Raw genomic sequence first — 20,558 nt, 5'->3', positions numbered from 1 at the left:
TATTGAATGTGACCATTTCCCTAACATTATGGGAAGTGACCATTTCCCTAACATTATAGAAAGTGACCATTTCCCTAACATTATAGAAAGTGACCATTTCCCTAACATTATAGAAAGTGACCATTTCCCTAACATTATAGAAAGTGACCATTTCCCTAACATTATGGGAAGTGACCATTTCCCTAACATTATAGAAAGTGACCATTTCCCTAACATTATAGAAAGTGACCATTTCCCTAACATTATGGGAAGTGACCATTTCCCTAACATTATAGAAAGTGACCATTTCCCTAACATTATAGAAAGTGACCATTTCCCTAACATTATAGAAAGTGACCATTTCCCTAACATTATAGAAAGTGACCATTTCCCTAACATTATAGAAAGTGACCATTTCCCTAACATTATAGAAAGTGACCATTTCCCTAGCATTATGGAATGTGACCATTTCCCTAACATTATAGAAAGTGACCATTTCCCTAACATTATACAAAGTGACCATTTCCCTAACATTATGGAATGTGACCATTTCCCTAACATTATAGAAAGTGACCATTTCCCTAACATTATACAAAGTGACCATTTCCCTAACATTATGGAAAGTGACCATTTCCCTAACATTATGGAAAGTGACCATTTCCCTAACATTATCGAATGTGACCATTTCCCTAACATTATCGAATGTGACCATTTCCCTAACATTATCGAATGTGACCATTTCCCTAACATTATCGAATGTAACTATTTTCCTAACGTTTTCGAAAGTGACCATTTTCCTAGCATTATGGAATGTAACCATTTCCCTAGCATTATGGAGAGTGACCATTTCCCTAGCATTATGGAGAGTGACCATTTCCCTAGCATTATGGAAAGTGACCATTTTCCTAGCATTATGGAATGTAACCATTTCCCTAGCATTATGGAAAGTGACCATTTCCCTAACATTATGGAATGTGACCATTTCCCTAGCATTATGGAAAGTGACCATTTCACTAACATTATGGGAAGTGACCATTTCCCTAACATTATGGAAAGTAACATTATCGAAAGTGACTGTTTCCCTAGCGTTATCGAGAGTGACCACTTCGCTAACATTATCGAAAGTGACCATCTCCCAAACATTATTAAAAGTGCACATTTCCTTAAAATTGTCTAAAGTGACAATTCCCTAACGTTACCGTAACGAAAGTGACCATTTTCCTAATATCATCAAAAGTGAACATTTCCCTAACATTGTCGAAAGTGAACATATCCCTAACATTATCAAAAGTGACCATTTTCCTAACATTATCGAAAGTGATCATTTCCTGAACATGATCGAAAGTGACCAATTTTCCAACATTGACGAAAGTGCCCATTTTCCTAACATTATCGGAAATTACCATTTCCTTAACATGATCGAAAGTGACCATTTCCCTAATATTATCGCAAGTGACCATTTCCCTAAAATTATCAACAAAACTTATAACGACTCTCTCTCTCTCTCTCTCTCTCTCTCTCTCTCTCTCTCTCTCTCTCTCTCTCTCTCTCTCTCTCTCTCTCTCTCTCTCTCTCTCACTCTTCATCATCAAGTCTTCCTGTTCTCTTCCTGAGTATAGTGTCTCCCTCCTGTTCCTGGTGGTCATCATCTTCCTGCATCATCTTGCGCTGTCTCGTCTCATCGTCATCCATGGAACCATCATCATCTATGATGCAGCTGTCCATCTTCTTGATGAAGTAGTTGAAGATGGCGATGATGGTAAAAGAGAGGCCCAGGGGGATGCTAATGGTCTTAAGCCAGTCCTTCAGGCTGTCAACATGATGATAATGGTGGTTAGGATGGTAGCTCTAATAATAATGGTGAGAGTGGTAATGATAAGGATGGTGACCATGATAGTGATGGTAGTGATAAAGGTGGTCATAGTCATGAAAAACGTGATGATAGTGATGATAAAGGTGGTGATAGTGGTGTTGATAAGGGTGTTGATGATGATAGTGATGACAAAGGTGGTGACTAATAATTTTGGTTGTGGTGATGATAGTGATAATAGCAATAATTATAGTTGTGATGATGGTGATGATGATAGTGATAATGGTAATAATGATGATTATGGTAGCAGTAATGATGGTAGTGTTGATAATGATGGTGATGATGATAGTGATAATGGTAATAATGATGATTATGGTAGCAGTAATGATGGTAGTGGTGATAATGATGGTGATAGTGATAATGGTAATAATGATGATTATGGTAGCAGTAATGATGGTAGTGTTGATAATGATAGTGATGATGATAGTGATAATGGTAATAATGATTATGGTAGCAGTAATGATGGTAGTGGTGATAATGATGATGATAGTGATAATGGTAATAATGATGATTATGGTAGCAGTAATGATGGTAGTGTTGATAATGATAGTGATGATGATAGTGATAATGGTAATAATGATGATTATGGTAGCAGTAATGATGGTAGTGTTGATAATGATGGTGATGATGATAGTGATAATGGTAATAATGATGATTATGGTAGCAGTAATGATGGTAGTGTTGATAATGATGGTGATAGTGATAATGGTAATAATGATGATTATGGTAGCAGTAATGATGGTAGTGTTGATAATGATAGTGATGATGATAGTGATAATGGTAATAATGATTATGGTAGCAGTAATGATGGTAGTGTTGATAATGATGGTGATGATGATAGTGATAATGGTAATAATGATGATTATGGTAGCAGTAATGATGGTAGTGTTGATAATGATGGTGATAGTGATAATGGTAATAATGATGATTATGGTAGCAGTAATGATGGTAGTGTTGATAATGATAGTGATGATGATAGTGATAATGGTAATAATGATGATTATGGTAGCAGTAATGATGGTAGTGTTGATAATGATGGTGATGATGATAGTGATAATGGTAATAATGATGATTATGGTAGCAGTAATGATGGTAGTGTTGATAATGATGGTGGTGATGATAGTGATAATGGTAATAATGATGATTATGGTAGCAGTAATGATGGTAGTGTTGATAATGATAGTGATGATGATAGTGATAATGGTAATAATGATGATTATGGTAGCAGTAATGATGGTAGTGTTGATAATGATGGTGATGATGATAGTGATAATGGTAATAATGATGATTATGGTAGCAGTAATGATGGTAGTGTTGATAATGATGATGATAGTGATAATGGTAATAATGATGATTATGGTAGCAGTAATGATGGTAGTGTTGATAATGATAGTGATGATGGGGATAATGGTGGTCATAGTGACGACGATGGTGATGACGAGTGTTGTAATTATGTTGATGATCGTGTTTATGATAGGGATGACGGTGATGAGGATGATGGAAGTGGTAGTGATGATGATAATGGTGAAGATAGTGTTGATAGTCGAGATAATCGTGGTCATGATAATGATAGGATGATGATGTTGATTGTGATCATGATGGTGATATGATGATGAGAATTGTGGGATAGTGATCATGGTGATGATAATGGTGGTGATGGTGGTGATGATGATGGTGATAGTGATCATCATGATGATAATGGTAGTGATAGTGGTGATGTGATGATGACGGTGATGATGATCTTTGAGCTGCTATTCGTGATACTGAAGGTGATGATAGTGATTGCAGTGATAATGATGGTAAGGATCATAGTGGTGATAATGGTGATGATGATAAGGATATTAGTGGTGATAATGGTGATGATGGTGAAGATGGTGTCGCTGATGGTGGTGGTGGTGGTGACGGTGGTGAACTAACATCATCATCATCAGGTTCTCACACTGTACTATCATCATCAGGTTCTCACACTGTACCATCATCATCAGGTTCTCACACTGTACTATCATCGTCAGGTTCTCACACTGTACTATCATCATCATCATCAGGTTCTCACAATGTACCATCATCATCAGGTTCTCACAATGTACTATCATCATCATCATCAGGTTCTCACACTGTACTATCATCATCAGGTTCTCACACTGTACTATCATCATCAGGTTCTCACACTGTACTATCATCATCAGGTTCTCACACTGTACTATCATCGTCAGGTTCTCACACTGTACTATCATCGTCAGGTTCTCACACTGTACTATCATCGTCAGGTTCTCATACTGTACTTTCATCGTCAGGTTCTCACACTGTACTATCATCATCATCATCAGGTTCTCACACTGTACTATCATCATCAGGTTCTCACACTGTACTATCATCGTCAGGTTCTCACACTGTACTATCATCATCATTATCAGGTTCTCATACTGTACTATCATCATCAGGTTCTCACACTGTACTATCATCATCATCATCAGGTTCTCATACTGTACTATCATCATCATTATCAGGTTCTCACACTGTACTATCATCGTCAGGTTCTCACACTGTACTATCATCATCATCATCAGGTTCTCACAATGTACCATCATCATCAGGTTCTCACATTGTACTATCATCATCATCATCAGGTTCTCACAATGTACCATCATCATCAGGTTCTCACATTGTACTATCATCATCATCATCAGGTTCTCACACTGTACTATCATCGTCAGGTTCTCACACTGTACTATCATCGTCATCATCAGGTTCTCACACTGTACTATCATCGTCAGGTTCTCACACTGTACTGTCATCATCATCATCAGGTTCTCACATTGTACTATCATCGTCAGGTTCTCACATTGTACTATCATCTTCAGTTTCTCACACTGTACCATCATCATCATCAGGTTCTCATACTGTACCATCATCATCATCATCATCAGGTTCTCACATTATACTATCATCGTCAGGTTCTCACATTGTACTATCATCGTCAGGTTCTCACACTGTACTATCATCATCATCATCAGGTTCTCACATTGTACTATCATCGTCAGGTTCTCACATTGTACTATCATCGTCAGGTTCTCACACTGTACTATCATCATCATCGTCAGGTTCTCACAATGTACTATCATCATCAGGTTCTCATACTGTACTATCATCATCAGGTTCTCACATTGTACTATCATCGTCAGGTTCTCACATTGTACTATCATCGTCAGGTTCTCACATTGTACTATCATCGTCAGGTTCTCACACTGTACTATCATCATCATCGTCTGGTTCTCACAATGTACTATCATCATCAGGTTCTCATACTGTACTATCATCATCAGGTTCTCACACTGTACTATCATCAGTATCAGGTTCTGTACTATCATTATCAGGTTTTCACAGTGTACTATCATTATCAGGTTTTCACAGTGTACTATCATTATCAGGTTTTCACAGTGTACTATCATGTTCTCAGAGTGTACTATCATCATCAGGGTAGAGGACAGTGTGCAGGTAACTCACTTGTAAGGGTCGTCAGTAATGTAGTAGGGGTTGTTTACAACCTTACCACCACACTTGGCAATAATTACATGTTTGAGTGGACGATCATTCCAGTCTGTTGGTAAATACTCGATCTTATGTAGCACTGACTCCCCCTTCACAATCTGCAGTGAGAAAATGTAACTACATTACCTGACCTGACCTGACCACACCCTACCACCTACCTTGGCCAGCTCACACTCCACCCACCTTCCCACACTTCTACACTATTGCTATAGCAGACAATATATCCGTTATCATATCCTATGTTATGACCTGTAGTGCAGCGCTACACCTAGCATCATTATATATATATATATATATATATATATATATATATATATATATATATATATTATCCCTGGGGATAGGGGATTAAGAATACTTCCCACGTATTCCCTGCGTGTCGTAGAAGGCGACTAAAAGGGGAGGGAGCGGGGGGCTGGAAATCCTCCCCTCTCTTTTTTTTTTTTTTTTTTTCTAATTTTCCAAAAGAAGGAACAGAGGGGGCCAGGTGAGGATATTCCAAAAAAGGCCCAGTCCTCTGTTCTTAACGCTACCTCGCTAACGCGGGAAATGGCGAATAGTTTAAAAGAAAAGAAAAGATATATATATATATATATATATATATATATATATATATATATATATATATATATATATATATATATATATATGTCACATATCATATTCAAGCACTATAATAGGTAGGTACTATTTTACCATAGTTAGGAACATAGATAAGCACTATATCGCCTTGCACAAGCACTATGCTCCATTTAAGCTACGTGCACGATCCCGCCCTAGGTTCGGCCCACGTTGGTTCGAATCCTGGGCGCAGCATCCAGTCGGCAGTTCACCTTATGTTCGTCCTTTGCTTGGGTTTGGTTGGTATACAGAGAGACATGAACAAACGAAGGTTTGACGAACATATGATGTGTGAGGCGCCCCAGGGGAAGGTTAGGCCGAGAACTTGACGACGTAAGATAGTGATCACCAAAGATAGGGATCGGGTCATGACAAGCAAGAGTTAGGTGAGTAAAGGCAGGGGTCGGGTCATCCTAGAGCAGTCTTGTTGATCCTAAACTTGTTATAGTGACACTTGTGATTATGCAGTCTAATGTGTACCCTGATGTTGAGATTATTATGAAAGGTGTGTTCATCAATAATTAATGTGTGTATGTAGGGTTGCAGAGGTGTGGTGAGTTGGTACAATGGTGAGTCTGCATGCATGAGTGTGGAGGTTAACAATATTGAAAGGACACAGTTAGTTCATTATGAATGGTTCACCTCAGGGATCTTGAGTGTCTACAATGATGATTTCAAGTGAGATGGTGGACAGTAAAGTCTGCACACAAAGCTATACTAGTGGTCAGGCTTTCTACACGGGCACTATATCAAGATAGACCTGTCTTATGTGGCACTTCATCTTGTGAAGCTATATCATTATAGATTGCCTTTCAAGGTTATTATCATTATAGATTCCGTTTCAAGGTTATTATAATTATAGATTGCCTTTCAAGGTTATTATCATTATAGATTCCGTTTCAAGGTTATTATAATTATAGATTGCCTTTCAAGGTTATTATCATTATAGATTCCGTTTCAAGGTTATTATAATTATAGATTGCCTTTCAAGGTTATTATCATTATAGATTCCGTTTCAAGGTTATTATAATTATAGATTGCCTTTCAAGGTTATTATCATTATAGATTCCGTTTCAAGGTTATTATAATTATAGATTGCCTTTCAAGGTTATTATCATTATAGATTCCGTTTCAAGGTTATTATAATTATAGATTGCCTTTCAAGGTTATTATCATTATAGATTCCGTTTCAAGGTTATTATAATTATAGATTGCCTTTCAAGGTTATTATCATTATAGATTCCGTTTCAAGGTTATTATAATTATAGATTGCCTTTCAAGGTTATTATCATTATAGATTCCGTTTCAAGGTTATTATAATTATAGATTGCCTTTCAAGGTTATTATCATTATAGATTCCGTTTCAAGGTTATTATAATTATAGATTGCCTTTCAAGGTTATTATCATTATAGATTCCGTTTCAAGGTTATTATAATTATAGATTGCCTTTCAAGGTTATTATCATTATAGATTCCGTTTCAAGGTTATTATAATTATAGATTGCCTTTCAAGGTTATTATCATTATAGATTCCGTTTCAAGGTTATTATAATTATAGATTGCCTTTCAAGGTTATTATCATTATAGATTCCGTTTCAAGGTTATTATAATTATAGATTGCCTTTCAAGGTTATTATCATTATAGATTCCGTTTCAAGGTTATTATAATTATAGATTGCCTTTCAAGGTTATTATCATTATAGATTCCGTTTCAAGGTTATTATAATTATAGATTGCCTTTCAAGGTTATTATCATTATAGATTCCGTTTCAAGGTTATTATAATTATAGATTGCCTTTCAAGGTTATTATCATTATAGATTCCGTTTCAAGGTTATTATAATTATAGATTGCCTTTCAAGGTTATTATCATTATAGATTCCGTTTCAAGGTTATTATAATTATAGATTGCCTTTCAAGGTTATTATCATTATAGATTCCGTTTCAAGGTTATTATAATTATAGATTGCCTTTCAAGGTTATCATTGTGAGATATTTTGTATCACCAGTTGTGATGGAGAATGGTTGGGTGTTGTCATTGTGAACTGTGTACAGTAAGTGGTGTTGGAGATTAATTCAGGTACTCTACTCGTATACCAAGCAATATACCTCACTGACTCTACCGGCATACTTAGCAGCATACCTCAGAGAATCTATCACTGCGCCAGACAACATACCTCATGGACTCTACTAGTGTACCAAGTAGTATACCAATTATTTCATTGGAGGAGTGGTATATCACGTAGTATACCGGAAAGGCATACACCAGAAGGGTAGTATAGCAGGGAGAATACCAAAGTGTATACAAGGTTGTTTACCAGAGAAGGTATACTGGGAGGCGCAGTATACCATGTATCATACTGGAGGGGCGGTATACCATATGGTACACCGTAAGGCCAGTATACCATAAAGCATACAGGAAGGGAATCATACCAGTAATTCACCATAGGGACAGTATACCAGGAATATTACACAAGGTGTCATCAGTGTACCTTGCCGAAGACAACATGATGACCGTCCAACCAGGGAGTCGCGATGGTGGTGATGAAGAACTGACACCCATTCGTGTCCTTGCCTGCAACACACACACTACATGACGCACTTGTGGCTGGCTACCAGTCCCGGCATGACAGCACAGCACCCTTCACGGTCACATCATGCTACACAACCACACACTAGCTAACCATGTGTTAAACACCCAGTGGTAGGTTGAGAGTAAACACATCTTAGTCTTCACCATTTGGGACGTACTCTGACCCATCGCACTACACATTAACACTTACGACCATACACTGGTCAGAGACACTCTATTGATCAGTCGTTAACAATGTGAACTCTGACGACCAACCCTCATGTACCACAATCATTGACGACACCTTCCCCCATGTGGCCCTGAAGCTAATGCAATCACAAACATTAACATTACCATCCTACATCCTTCTCAGGATGAGCATGCTGGGTTTACAATGCTCCATGCTTACAAACAAATTGATTTGAATGGCAAATTTTATTTTCTTCCATAAACAAGAGAAATTTTACCCTTAGAGATTATATGTAAACATAGTAAGTAATGAGGATTTGCTAAGTTTTATAATTCAAGTAAACTTTTCTAGATTATCAAGTAGAGGTAAAGCAAAAGGAGTGAGACAGTTGGAAGGGGAACAGTATGGTAGGGTGGATGGGGGAGAAGCTCCAGGGTAAGAGATAACAGAAGGAAAGCACTTTCTGAGGGGCAACAGAGGGAGAGCAGCTCCTGTCTGAGGGGCAACAGAGGGAAAGTGGCTTCTGTCTCAGGGTCAACAGTGGGAAAGTAGCTCCTGTCTAAGGGGCAACAGAGAGAAAGCTCGTGTCTGTAGGGCAACAGTGGGAAAGTAGCTCCTATCTGAGGGGCAACAGATTGAGAGCAGAGACCATTTGACTATGAAACAAGAAACTATGGACCTGAAGATCTTGGACAGACAGTGGCTTTAGACGAGGCGCAGAGAAACATCAAGTGTGGACAAGTGCGGACTGGTCATATTGAGGATAATGAGGCAAGTGCGGACTGGTCATATTGAGGATAATGAGGCAAGTGCGGACTGGTCATATTCAGGATAATGAGGCAAGTGCGGACTGGTCATATTGAGGGTAATGAGGCAAGTGCGGACTGGTCATATTGAGGGTAATGAGGCAAGTGCGGACTGGTCATATTGAGGATAATGAGGCAAGTGCGGACTGGTCATATTCAGGATAATGAGGCAAGTGTGGACTGGTCATATTGAGGATAATGAGGCAAGTGCGGACTGGTCATATTGAGGATAATGAGGCAAGTGCGGACTGGTCATATTGAGGATAATGAGGCAAGTGTGGACTGGTCATATTCAGGATAATGAGGCAAGTGTGGACTGGTCATATTGAGGATAATGAGGCAAGTGCGGACTGGTCATATTGAGGATAATGAGGCAAGTGCGGACTGGTCATACTGAGGATAATGAGGCAAGTGTGGACTGGTCATACTGAGGATAATGAGGCAAGTGTGGACTGGTCATATTCAGGATAATGAGGCAAGTGTGAACTGGTCATACTGAGGATAGTGAGGCAAGTGTGAACTGGTCATACTGAGGATAGTGAGGCAGGGGTGGACTTGGTGTATATACTGAGGATAGTGAGACAAGGATGGATTTGGTCGCAATTAGGATAGTGAGGAAAGGGTGGACTTGGTCATGCTGAGGATAGTGAGGTAATGGTTGACTTGGTCATACTAAAGGTAGTGAAGCAAGGGTGAAGCAAATCACAATGAGGAGGGGAGAATTGGACAACATAGTGAGGAGAATCTCCTATGTTGGTAAGTAAAGACTTGTCTCCTGTGTTGGTGATCCAGGAGAGGGAGAGACTATGGAGAGTGAGAGAGAGAGAGAGAGAGAGAGAGAGAGAGAGAGAGAGAGAGAGAGAGAGAGAGAGAGAGAGAGGAGAGATGTATCTCTCTAGGTAAGAATGTGAGAGAGTGATCATACCTTGGTTAGCCATGCTGAGAAAGCCTGGGCGGGAGTGTTTGATATGTAAGGTCTCATCTGGGAAGGTTGGCCCATAGATGGAGACGGTTCCCATGCCGTCCCCAGAGACCACGTCTCCTCCTGCAGGCAGCAAGAGTGAGTCTCTATCTTCCTCGGACACACACTTACAATAGTTTTATAAATGACACTGGAATGCCACTCACAACATCCTTCACACTTGCAGCAGCTACTGCTCAACCTTCTCTAACCTTTATGTCATCTTTAAGGAAAGTTGTTAACAATATATACTCAAAGGTTCTTGACCATAATAAACTTTTTCTTTATTATTTTCTTTGTTAACTAAGATGAAACTTTGTTAAGGTAGGATGTTGAAAGCAGCTCCATAATGTGCCATATTAGAATCAAGATGGCCATATATTTTGATATGATATTATGTCATGTTGATTGTGATGAGGTAAATGGTCAGAGTCACAGGTATCAATAATAATAATAAGGTCATGATAAAACTATGATGATCTGAGATGACCTATAATGACCGGAAACGAGCACTGATTATTACATAGAATGACGTGGAACGACCCTTGATGATGTAAGGTAAACCTAGATGACCAGATGTAACCCATAATGATCTAAGATGATGCTAGACAGGCCAAGGTGACCCTTGACGACCTAACACGACCCGTAATGACCTTGACCTGAAGTATACTGTTAGGTAATTATTGTTCCATGTAATCAAGATAACCCAACATTATAACACTCACTGACCCTGTATCATAAACTTCTTAATGACCCTGTGGAAAGTTGTTCCTTTATACTTGTAGCCTTTGTGACCCTTGGTAGCAAAGGTCATGAAGTTCTCGACGGTTAGCGGGGCAGCTTCTCCAAATAGACCCATAACCATCCTACCGAGCGCTTGTCCCTCCGACTCCACGTCGAAGTAGACTTCATGTGTCACCTTAAACTCCCGACTCTGGGTAGATGAGAGAGAGAGTCATTCCTCGATGGTCACAAGAACACAAGCATAATCAGCAGGGAAATGGTTGAGGATTTTCACACGAGAAACTTCACTATAAAGATACATTGAGAGAGATTGACCGCAGGAAACTTCCGTATCTTCTGTGATGACAGTATTGATAAAGAGTTGGTGAACCGTGTGTCTTGGACGGTAGCATGCTACAATGTACACTGCCAGCCAGCCAGGCACGGCGCACATAACACTACACAACCATTGTTTGGTATTTATGTTTACGTAAGGGAACCAAATCTTACAGTTTAGTGTCATAACACTTACATACAATTATTAGACTTCAAAGAAAGAAATAAGAAGTGTAACAACCTTACGTAAAGTTTCCTTGTAGGTAAAGAAGTGCAAATAGTGTAACAACGTTACGTAAAGTTTCCTTGTAGGTAAAGAAGTGCAAATAGTGTAACAACGTTACGTAAAGTTTCCTTGTAGGTAAAGAAGTACAAATAGTGTAACAACGTTACGTAAAGTTTCCTTGTAGGTAAAGAAGTGCAAATAGTGTAACAACGTTACGTAAAGTTTCCTTGTAGGTAAAGAAGTGCAAATAGTGTAACAACGTTACGTAAAGTTTCCTTGTAGGTAAAGAAGTGCAAATAGTGTAACAACGTTACGTAAAGTTTCCTTGTAGGTAAAGAAGTGCAAATAGTGTAACAACGTTACGTAAAGTTTCCTTGTAGGTAAAGAAGTGCAAATAGTGTAACAACCTTACGTAAAGTTTCCTTGTAGGTAAAGAAGTGCAAATAGTGTAACAACCTTACGTAAAGTTTCCTTGTAGGTAAAGAAGTACAAATAGTGTAACAACCTTACGTAAAGTTTCCTTGTAGGTAAAGAAGTACAAATAGTGTAACAACGTTACGTAAAGTTTCCTTGTAGGTAAAGAAGTGCAAATAGTGTAACAACGTTACGTAAAGTTTCCTTGTAGGTAAAGAAGTGCAAATAGTGTAACAACGTTACGTAAAGTTTCCTTGTAGGTAAAGAAGTGCAAATAGTGTAACAACGTTACGTAAAGTTTCCTTGTAGGTAAAGAAGTGCAAATAGTGTAACAACGTTACGTAAAGTTTCCTTGTAGGTAAAGAAGTGCAAATAGTGTAACAACCTTACGTAAAGTTTCCTTGTAGGTAAAGAAGTACAAATAGTGTAACAACGTTACGTAAAGTTTCCTTGTAGGTAAAGAAGTGCAAATAGTGTAACAACGTTACGTAAAGTTTCCTTGTAGGTAAAGAAGTGCAAATAGTGTAACAACCTTACGTAAAGTTTCCTTGTAGGTAAAGAAGTACAAATAGTGTAACAACCTTACGTAAAGTTTCCTTGTAGGTAAAGAAGTGCAAATAGTGTAACAACCTTACGTAAAGTTTCCTTGTAGGTAAAGAAGTACAAATAGTGTAACAACCTTACGTAAAGTTTCCTTGTAGGTAAAGAAGTGCAAATAGTGTAACAACCTTACGTAAAGTTTCCTTGTAGGTAAAGAAGTGCAAATAGTGTAACAACCTTACGTAAAGTTTCCTTGTAGGTAAAGAAGTACAAATAGTGTAACAACCTTACGTAAAGTTTCCTTGTAGGTAAAGAAGTGCAAATAGTGTAACAACCTTACGTAAAGTTTCCTTGTAGGTAAAGAAGTGCAAATAGTGTAACAACCTTACGTAAAGTTTCCTTGTAGGTAAAGAAGTGCAAATAGTGTAACAACCTTACGTAAAGTTTCCTTGTAGGTAAAGAAGTGCAAATAGTGTAACAACCTTACGTAAAGTTTCCTTGTAGGTAAAGAAGTGCAAATAGTGTAACAACCTTACGTAAAGTTTCCTTGTAGGTAAAGAAGTGCAAATAGTGTAACAACCTTACGTAAAGTTTCCTTGTAGGTAAAGAAGTGCAAATAGTGTAACAACCTTACGTAAAGTTTCCTTGTAGGTAAAGAAGTGCAAATAGTGTAACAACCTTACGTAAAGTTTCCTTGTAGGTAAAGAAGTGCAAATAGTGTAACAACCTTACGTAAAGTTTCCTTGTAGGTAAAGAAGTGCAAATAGTGTAACAACCTTACGTAAAGTTTCCTTGTAGGTAAAGAAGTGCAAATAGTGTAACAACGTTACGTAAAGTTTCCTTGTAGGTAAAGAAGTGCAAATAGTGTAACAACGTTACGTAAAGTTTCCTTGTAGGTAAAGAAGTGCAAATAGTGTAACAACCGTTACGTAAAGTTTCCTTGTAGGTAAAGAAGTGCAAATAGTGTAACAACGTTACGTAAAGTTTCCTTGTAGGTAAAGAAGAATGACGAGGAAACTTCCGTATTTCTGTGTAAAGATAAAAGTGTAACTGCTTGGACGTAAGCTACATGTAATAAAGGAGGCGACAAATTAACAACCTTTGGTATTTGTTTGTAGGGAACAAATCTAATAGTGTTAACACTTACATAATTATTGACTTAAAGAAGAAATAAAGTGTAACAACCTTACGTAAAGTTTCCTTGTAGGTAAAGAAGTGCAATAGTGTAACAACGTTACGTAAGTTCCTGTAGGTAAAGAGTGCAAATGTGTAACAACTTACGTAAAGTTTCTTGAGTAAAGAATCAAATAGTGTAACAACGTTACGTAAAGTTTCCTTGTAGGTAAAGAAGTGCAAATAGTGTAACAACGTTACGTAAGTTTCCTTGTAGGTAAAGAAGTGCAAATAGTGTAAAACTTACGTAAGTTTCCTTGTAGGTAAGAAGTGCAAATAGTGTAACAACTTACGTAAAGTTTCCTTGTAGGTAAAGAAGTGCAAATAGTGTAACAACCGTTACGTAAAGTTTCCTTGTAGGTAAAGAGTGCAAATAGTGTAACAACCTTACGTAAAGTTTCCTTGTAGGTAAAGAAGTGCAAATAGTGTAACAACCTTACGTAAAGTTTCCTTGTAGGTAAAGAAGTGCAAATAGTGTAACAACCTTACGTAAAGTTTCCTTGTAGGTAAAGAAGTACAAATAGTGTAACAACCTTACGTAAAGTTTCCTTGTAGGTAAAGAAGTGCAAATAGTGTAACAACCTTACGTAAAGTTTCCTTGTAGGTAAAGAAGTGCAAATAGTGTAACAACCTTACGTAAAGTTTCCTTGTAGGTAAAGAAGTGCAAATAGTGTAACAACCTTACGTAAAGTTTCCTTGTAGGTAAAGAAGTGGGGTAAAGAAGTGCAAATAGTGTAACAACCTTACGTAAAGTTTCCTTGTAGGTAAAGAAGTACAAATAGTGTAACAACCTTACGTAAAGTTTCCTTGTAGGTAAAGAAGTGCAAATAGTGTAACAACCTTACGTAAAGTTTCCTTGTAGGTAAAGAAGTGCAAATAGTGTAACAACCTTACGTAAAGTTTCCTTGTAGGTAAAGAAGTACAAATAGTGTAACAACCTTACGTAAAGTTTCCTTGTAGGTAAAGAAGTGCAAATAGTGTAACAACCTTACGTAAAGTTTCCTTGTAGGTAAAGAAGTGCAAATAGTGTAACAACCTTACGTAAAGTTTCCTTGTAGGTAAAGAAGTGCAAATAGTGTAACAACCTTACGTAAAGTTTCCTTGTAGGTAAAGAAGTGCAAATAGTGTAACAACCTTACGTAAAGTTTCCTTGTAGGTAAAGAAGTGCAAATAGTGTAACAACCTTACGTAAAGTTTCCTTGTAGGTAAAGAAGTACAAATAGTGTAACAACCTTACGTAAAGTTTCCTTGTAGGTAAAGAAGTGCAAATAGTGTAACAACCTTACGTAAAGTTTCCTTGTAGTAAAGAAAGTGCAAATAGTGTAACACACCCTTACGCTAAAGTTTCCTTGTAGGTAAAGAAGTGCAAATATGTGTAACAACCTTGCGTAAAGTTTCCTTGTAGGTAAGAAGTGCAAATAGAGGTAACAACCTTACGTAAAGTTTCCTTGTAGGTAAAGAAGAGCAATAGTGTAACAACTCTTACGTAAGGTTTCCTTGTCGGTAAAGAAGTGCAATAGTGTAACAACCTATACGTAAAGTTTCCTTGTAGGTAAAGAAGATGCAAATAGGTGTAACAACCTTACGAAAGTTTACCTTGTAGGTAAAGAAGTGCAAATAGTGTAACAACCTTACGTAAAGTTTCCTTGTAGGTAAAGAAGTGCAAATAGTGTAACAACCTTACGTAAAGTTTCCTTGTAGGTAAAGAAGTGCAAATAGTGTAACAACCTTACGTAAAGTTTCCTTGTAGGTAAAGAAGTGCAAATAGTGTAACAACGTTACGTAAAGTTTCCTTGTAGGTAAAGAAGTGCAAATAGTGTAACAACGTTACGTAAAGTTTCCTTGTAGGTAAAGAAGTACAAATAGTGTAACAACCTTACGTAAAGTTTCCTTGTAGGTAAAGAAGTACAAATAGTGTAACAACCTTACGTAAAGTTTCCTTGTAGGTAAAGAAGTACAAATAGTGTAACAACCTTACGTAAAGTTTCCTTGTAGGTAAAGAAGTACAAATAGTGTAACAACGTTACGTAAAGTTTCCTTGTAGGTAAAGAAGTGCAAATAGTGTAACAACGTTACGTAAAGTTTCCTTGTAGGTAAAGAAGTACAAATAGTGTAACAACCTTACGTAAAGTTTCCTTGTAGGTAAAGAAGTACAAATAGTGTAACAACCTTACGTAAAGTTTCCTTGTAGGTAAAGAAGTACAAATAGTGTAACAACCTTACGTAAAGTTTCCTTGTAGGTAAAGAAGTACAAATAGTGTAACAACCTTACGTAAAGTTTCCTTGTAGGTAAAGAAGTACAAATAGTGTAACAACCTTACGTAAAGTTTCCTTGTAGGTAAAGAAGTGCAAATAGTGTAACAACGTTACGTAAAGTTTCCTTGTAGGTAAAGAAGTACAAATAGTGTAACAACGTTACGTAAAGTTTCCTTGTAGGTAAAGAAGTGCAAATAGTGTAACAACGTTACGTAAAGTTTCCTTGTAGGTAAAGAAGTGCAAATAGTGTAACAACGTTACGTAAAGTTTCCTTGTAGGTAAAGAAGTACAAATAGTGTAACAATAAATGGTTTTGCTGATGATCTTACCTACAGCAACTTTATCCAATGGTTTTGCTGATGATCTTACCTACAGCAACTTTATCCAATGGTTTTGCTGATGATCTTACCTACAGCAACTTTATCCAATGGTTTTGCTAATGATCTTACCTACAGCAACTTTATCCAATGGTTTTGCCGATGATCTTACCTACAGCAACTTTATCCAATGGTTTTGCTGATGATCTTACCTACAGCAACTTTATCCAATGGTTTTGCTGATGATCTTACCTACAGCAACTTTATCCAATGGTTTTGCTAATGATCTTACCTACAGCAACTTTATCCAATGGTTTTGCTAATGATCTTACCTACAGCAACTTTATCCAATGGTTTTGCTAATGATCTTACCTACAGCAACTTTATCCAATGGTTTTGCTAATGATCTTACCTACAGCAACTTTATCCAATGGTTTTGATAATGATATTACCTACAGCAACTTTATCCAATGGTTTTGATAATGATATTACCTACAGCAACTTTATCCAATGGTTTTGCTAATGATCTTACCTACAGCAACTTTATCCAATTGTTTTGCTAATGATCTTACCTACAGCAACTTTATCCAATGGTTTTGCTGATGATCTTACCTACAGCAACTTTATCCAATGGTTTTGCTGATGATCTTATCTACAGCAACTTTATCCAATGGTTTTGCTAATGATCTTACCTACAGCAACTTTATCCAATGGTTTTGCTAATGATCTTACCTACAGCAACTTTATCCAATGGTTTTGATAATGATATTACCTACAGCAACTTTATCCAATGGTTTTGATAATGATATTACCTACAGCAACTTTATCCAATGTTTTTTTTGGAAATCGTAATAGATGATGTTAACTCCTTTACTTTCATCATATCTGTTGATTATGTCATTAAAAGAAATCAAACCAATTTGTCAACAGACATGAATGGTGAGACTATATGAAAGTTCTCTAAATAATTGGCAATCTTCTGGTTTCCATAAGTTGACCAACTTACGCTAAGTATTTTCTAGGCAGTAACTTATTACCTTCTTTGAATGTCGATGTTACAAGAAGCAACTTCCAATCCCCCCGAACCATACAAGTGTTCAGCATTATGTGCTGTACATTACTTTACCTCGACATTAAGTATGTCTACATACAAGTGTTCAGCATTATGTGCTGTACATTAGTTTACTTCGACGTTAAGTTTGTCTACTCAGATTTACATGATAGACTCAATCATGCTAGTTATTAGTCGAGTTTCTTAAGTGACACTTTCCTAAACAACAAGTACTTCTTCATGCCATCGTTCCACCATTTCGGCTTGTTAACTTGGCAGTGGCACATATGATCCCTCCACTGCGTTGAAAGTTTCACTGAAGCTTCCCCAAACTACTCCCATTCGTTTTCATTGACGACATAATCCTAAATATGACTATCAAGAGCAACGCGAAGATGGTTAGAATATGCATGTCTAAAATTTGGTATCTTTTTGTGACCAGCATGACACGCAATGTTGAAAGTCAAATCAATAGCAATTTGCCGGTGATCACTGGTACCCAAATTTTCTCGAACTTTAAAATTGTCATTTTTTTTTTCTATGTCGGTCTGAAGCTACAGACGTTCAGTTTCTGTTGTAGATTTATTTCCCAGCTTAGAATCGTCCGCGAATTTAGATATCTCACAATGAAGCCCATAATCAGTATCATTGATTCATATGAGAAAGAGAATCGGTCCCAAGAATGATCCTTGTGGAACGCCAATTGTTACGTCTAATCATTCCCAGGCTTGACCATTATACGGTTAGTCAGCCAATATTCCAACTATGGAAGTACATCCCATCCTTGCCACCTGACGTAAAGCCAATGACTTTAACACGTTAAGTTGATTGGACGGTAGTTTCCTGGGTTATTCATCACCTACTGGTGTCATAGTATGGGGATGGTGGGGTTCTACTGGTGTCATAGTATGGGGATGGTGGGGTTCTACTGGCGTCATAGTATGGGGATGGTGGGGTTCTACTGGTGTCATAGTATGGGGATGGTGGGGTTCTACTGGTGTCATAGTATGGGGATGGTGGGGTTCTACTGGTGTCATAGTATGGGGATGGTGGGGTTCTACTGGTGTCATAGTATGGGGATGGTGGGGTTCTACTGGCGTCATAGTATGGGGATGGTGGGGTTCTACTGGTGTCATAGTATGGGGATGGTGGGGTTCTACTGGTGTCATAGTATGGGGATGGTGGGGTTCTACTGGTGTCATAGTATGGGGATGGTGGGGTTCTACTGGTGTCATAGTATGGGGATGGTGGGGTTCTACTGGTGTCATAGTATGGGGATGGTGGGGTTCTACTGGTGTCATAGTATGGGGATGGTGGGGTTCTACTGGTGTCATAGTATGGGGATGGTGGGGTTCTACTGGTGTCATAGTATGGGGATGGTGGGGTTCTACTGGTGTCATAGTATGGGGATGGTGGGGTTCTACTGGTGTCATAGTATGGGGATGGTGGGGTTCTACTGGTGTCATAGTATGGGGATGGTGGGGTTCTACTGGTGTCATAGTATGGGGATGGTGGGGTTCTACTGGTGTCATAGTATGGGGATGGTGGGGTTCTACTGGCGTCATAGTATGGGGATGGTGGGGTTCTACTGGTGTCATAGTATGGGGATGGTGGGGTTCTACTGGTGTCATAGTATGGGGATGGTGGGGTTCTACTGGTGTCATAGTATGGGGATGGTGGGGTTCTACTGGTGTCATAGTATGGGGATGGTGGGGTTCTACTGGTGTCATAGTATGGGGATGGTGGGGTTCTACTGGCGTCAGGGTAGGGTCGTGGATGGGGATCTTTACCATGGGAATGTGTCATTACTCACATCATGGTGCATGGTAGCTATGGTGATGAATACCATTGTAGTAGGGAGGAGTATGACGAAACAGAACATTCTCAAGATGGAAAACTTAGGCAGACGGAGCTTGATGGTGGCCATGGTCGGGCTTCACTATGATGATAATGATGGTGTCTTCCAGAGACGCGTCTTCTCCTCCACTTTTGTTGAAGATTATGTTGGTGTCTTCCAGAGACGCGTCTTCTCCTCCACTATTGTTGAAGATAATGTTGGTGTCTTCCAGAGACGCGTCTTCTCCTCCACTATTGTTGAAGATAATGTTGGTGTCTTCCAGAGACGCGTCTTCTCCTCCACTATTGTTGAAGATAATGTTGGTGTCTTCCAGAGACGCGTCTTCTCCTCCACTATTGTTGAAGATAATGGTTGAATGTGTGGCAAGTTAGCGGCGTCCGTCCGGCGAGCCAGGCAAGTGAGTACTGACGTGGGGCCGCTCCACTTGCTTGGCCTCGCACACCACCCGCTAACCTTGTCTTCTCCCTCTCTGTAATGTATGGCCCATAACTAAACAGCAAATATTTTTCGTTTCCAAAACTTTTTTGTCTTCGCAGTAAGTTCAAAATATCAAAAAGAAAAACTGATATTAGCTCATCCCTTCTGGATTACGTACTTTAGTGATGGTCGAGTTCAGTTGGGAGCCGTGGCCTGAGGAAGAGTGACGTCCAGGTATGGCTTCCTGGGTGAGGTAATCTGACCACCTCCACACTCACTACTACCGCTGACAACAACATGTATGCCATCATTAAGAGGAGCTTCAGGCGTTACCAAGTCTTTCTATGCTACATATTACATTCAGTTTTATATTTTGTAGAGTCGGGTATACTCTAGGTCAACTTTGGTGTACGTTTACTTTATTATCAATTTTATGTAGTAAAGTTATTTATGGCTCAGGAACCATTAACCAACTGTATCACGTTATCGCTCGAGTTGGTTGTGACCTGAAGGACCACAAGAGTTGGTTGTGACCTGAAGGACCACAAGAGTTGGTTGTGACCTGAAGGACCACAAGAGTTGGTTGTGACCTGAAGGACCACAAGAGTTGGTTGTGACCTGAAGGACCACAAGAGTTGGTTGTGACCTGAAGGACCACAAGAGTTGGTTGTGACCTGAAGGACCACAAGAGTTGGTTGTG

The 20,558-nt window shown here is 38.5% G+C and overlaps 1 protein-coding gene across 1 annotated transcript; it reads right to left on the bottom strand.

Moving 5' to 3' along the window:
* Positions 1-282: 282 nt before the first annotated feature.
* LOC139751085 (uncharacterized) lies at positions 283-20,088 on the bottom strand. The gene is made up of 6 exons (XM_071666189.1): positions 19,397-20,088; positions 11,277-11,481; positions 10,512-10,631; positions 8,511-8,593; positions 5,354-5,496; positions 283-1,789 (listed from the first exon to the last, which is right to left on the bottom strand). Exons 1-6 carry the CDS (start codon positions 19,508-19,510, stop codon positions 1,555-1,557), a joined length of 900 nt encoding a protein of 299 aa, XP_071522290.1. The 5' UTR covers positions 19,511-20,088; the 3' UTR covers positions 283-1,554.
* Between the last annotated feature and the right edge of the window lie 470 nt (positions 20,089-20,558).

This window comes from Panulirus ornatus, chromosome 11 (genome assembly GCF_036320965.1).
Source record: "Panulirus ornatus isolate Po-2019 chromosome 11, ASM3632096v1, whole genome shotgun sequence".
NCBI lineage: Eukaryota > Metazoa > Arthropoda > Malacostraca > Decapoda > Palinuridae > Panulirus > Panulirus ornatus.
The sequence above is the reverse complement of the archived record's forward strand: the minus strand, read 5'-3'. Positions and strand labels throughout refer to the sequence as shown.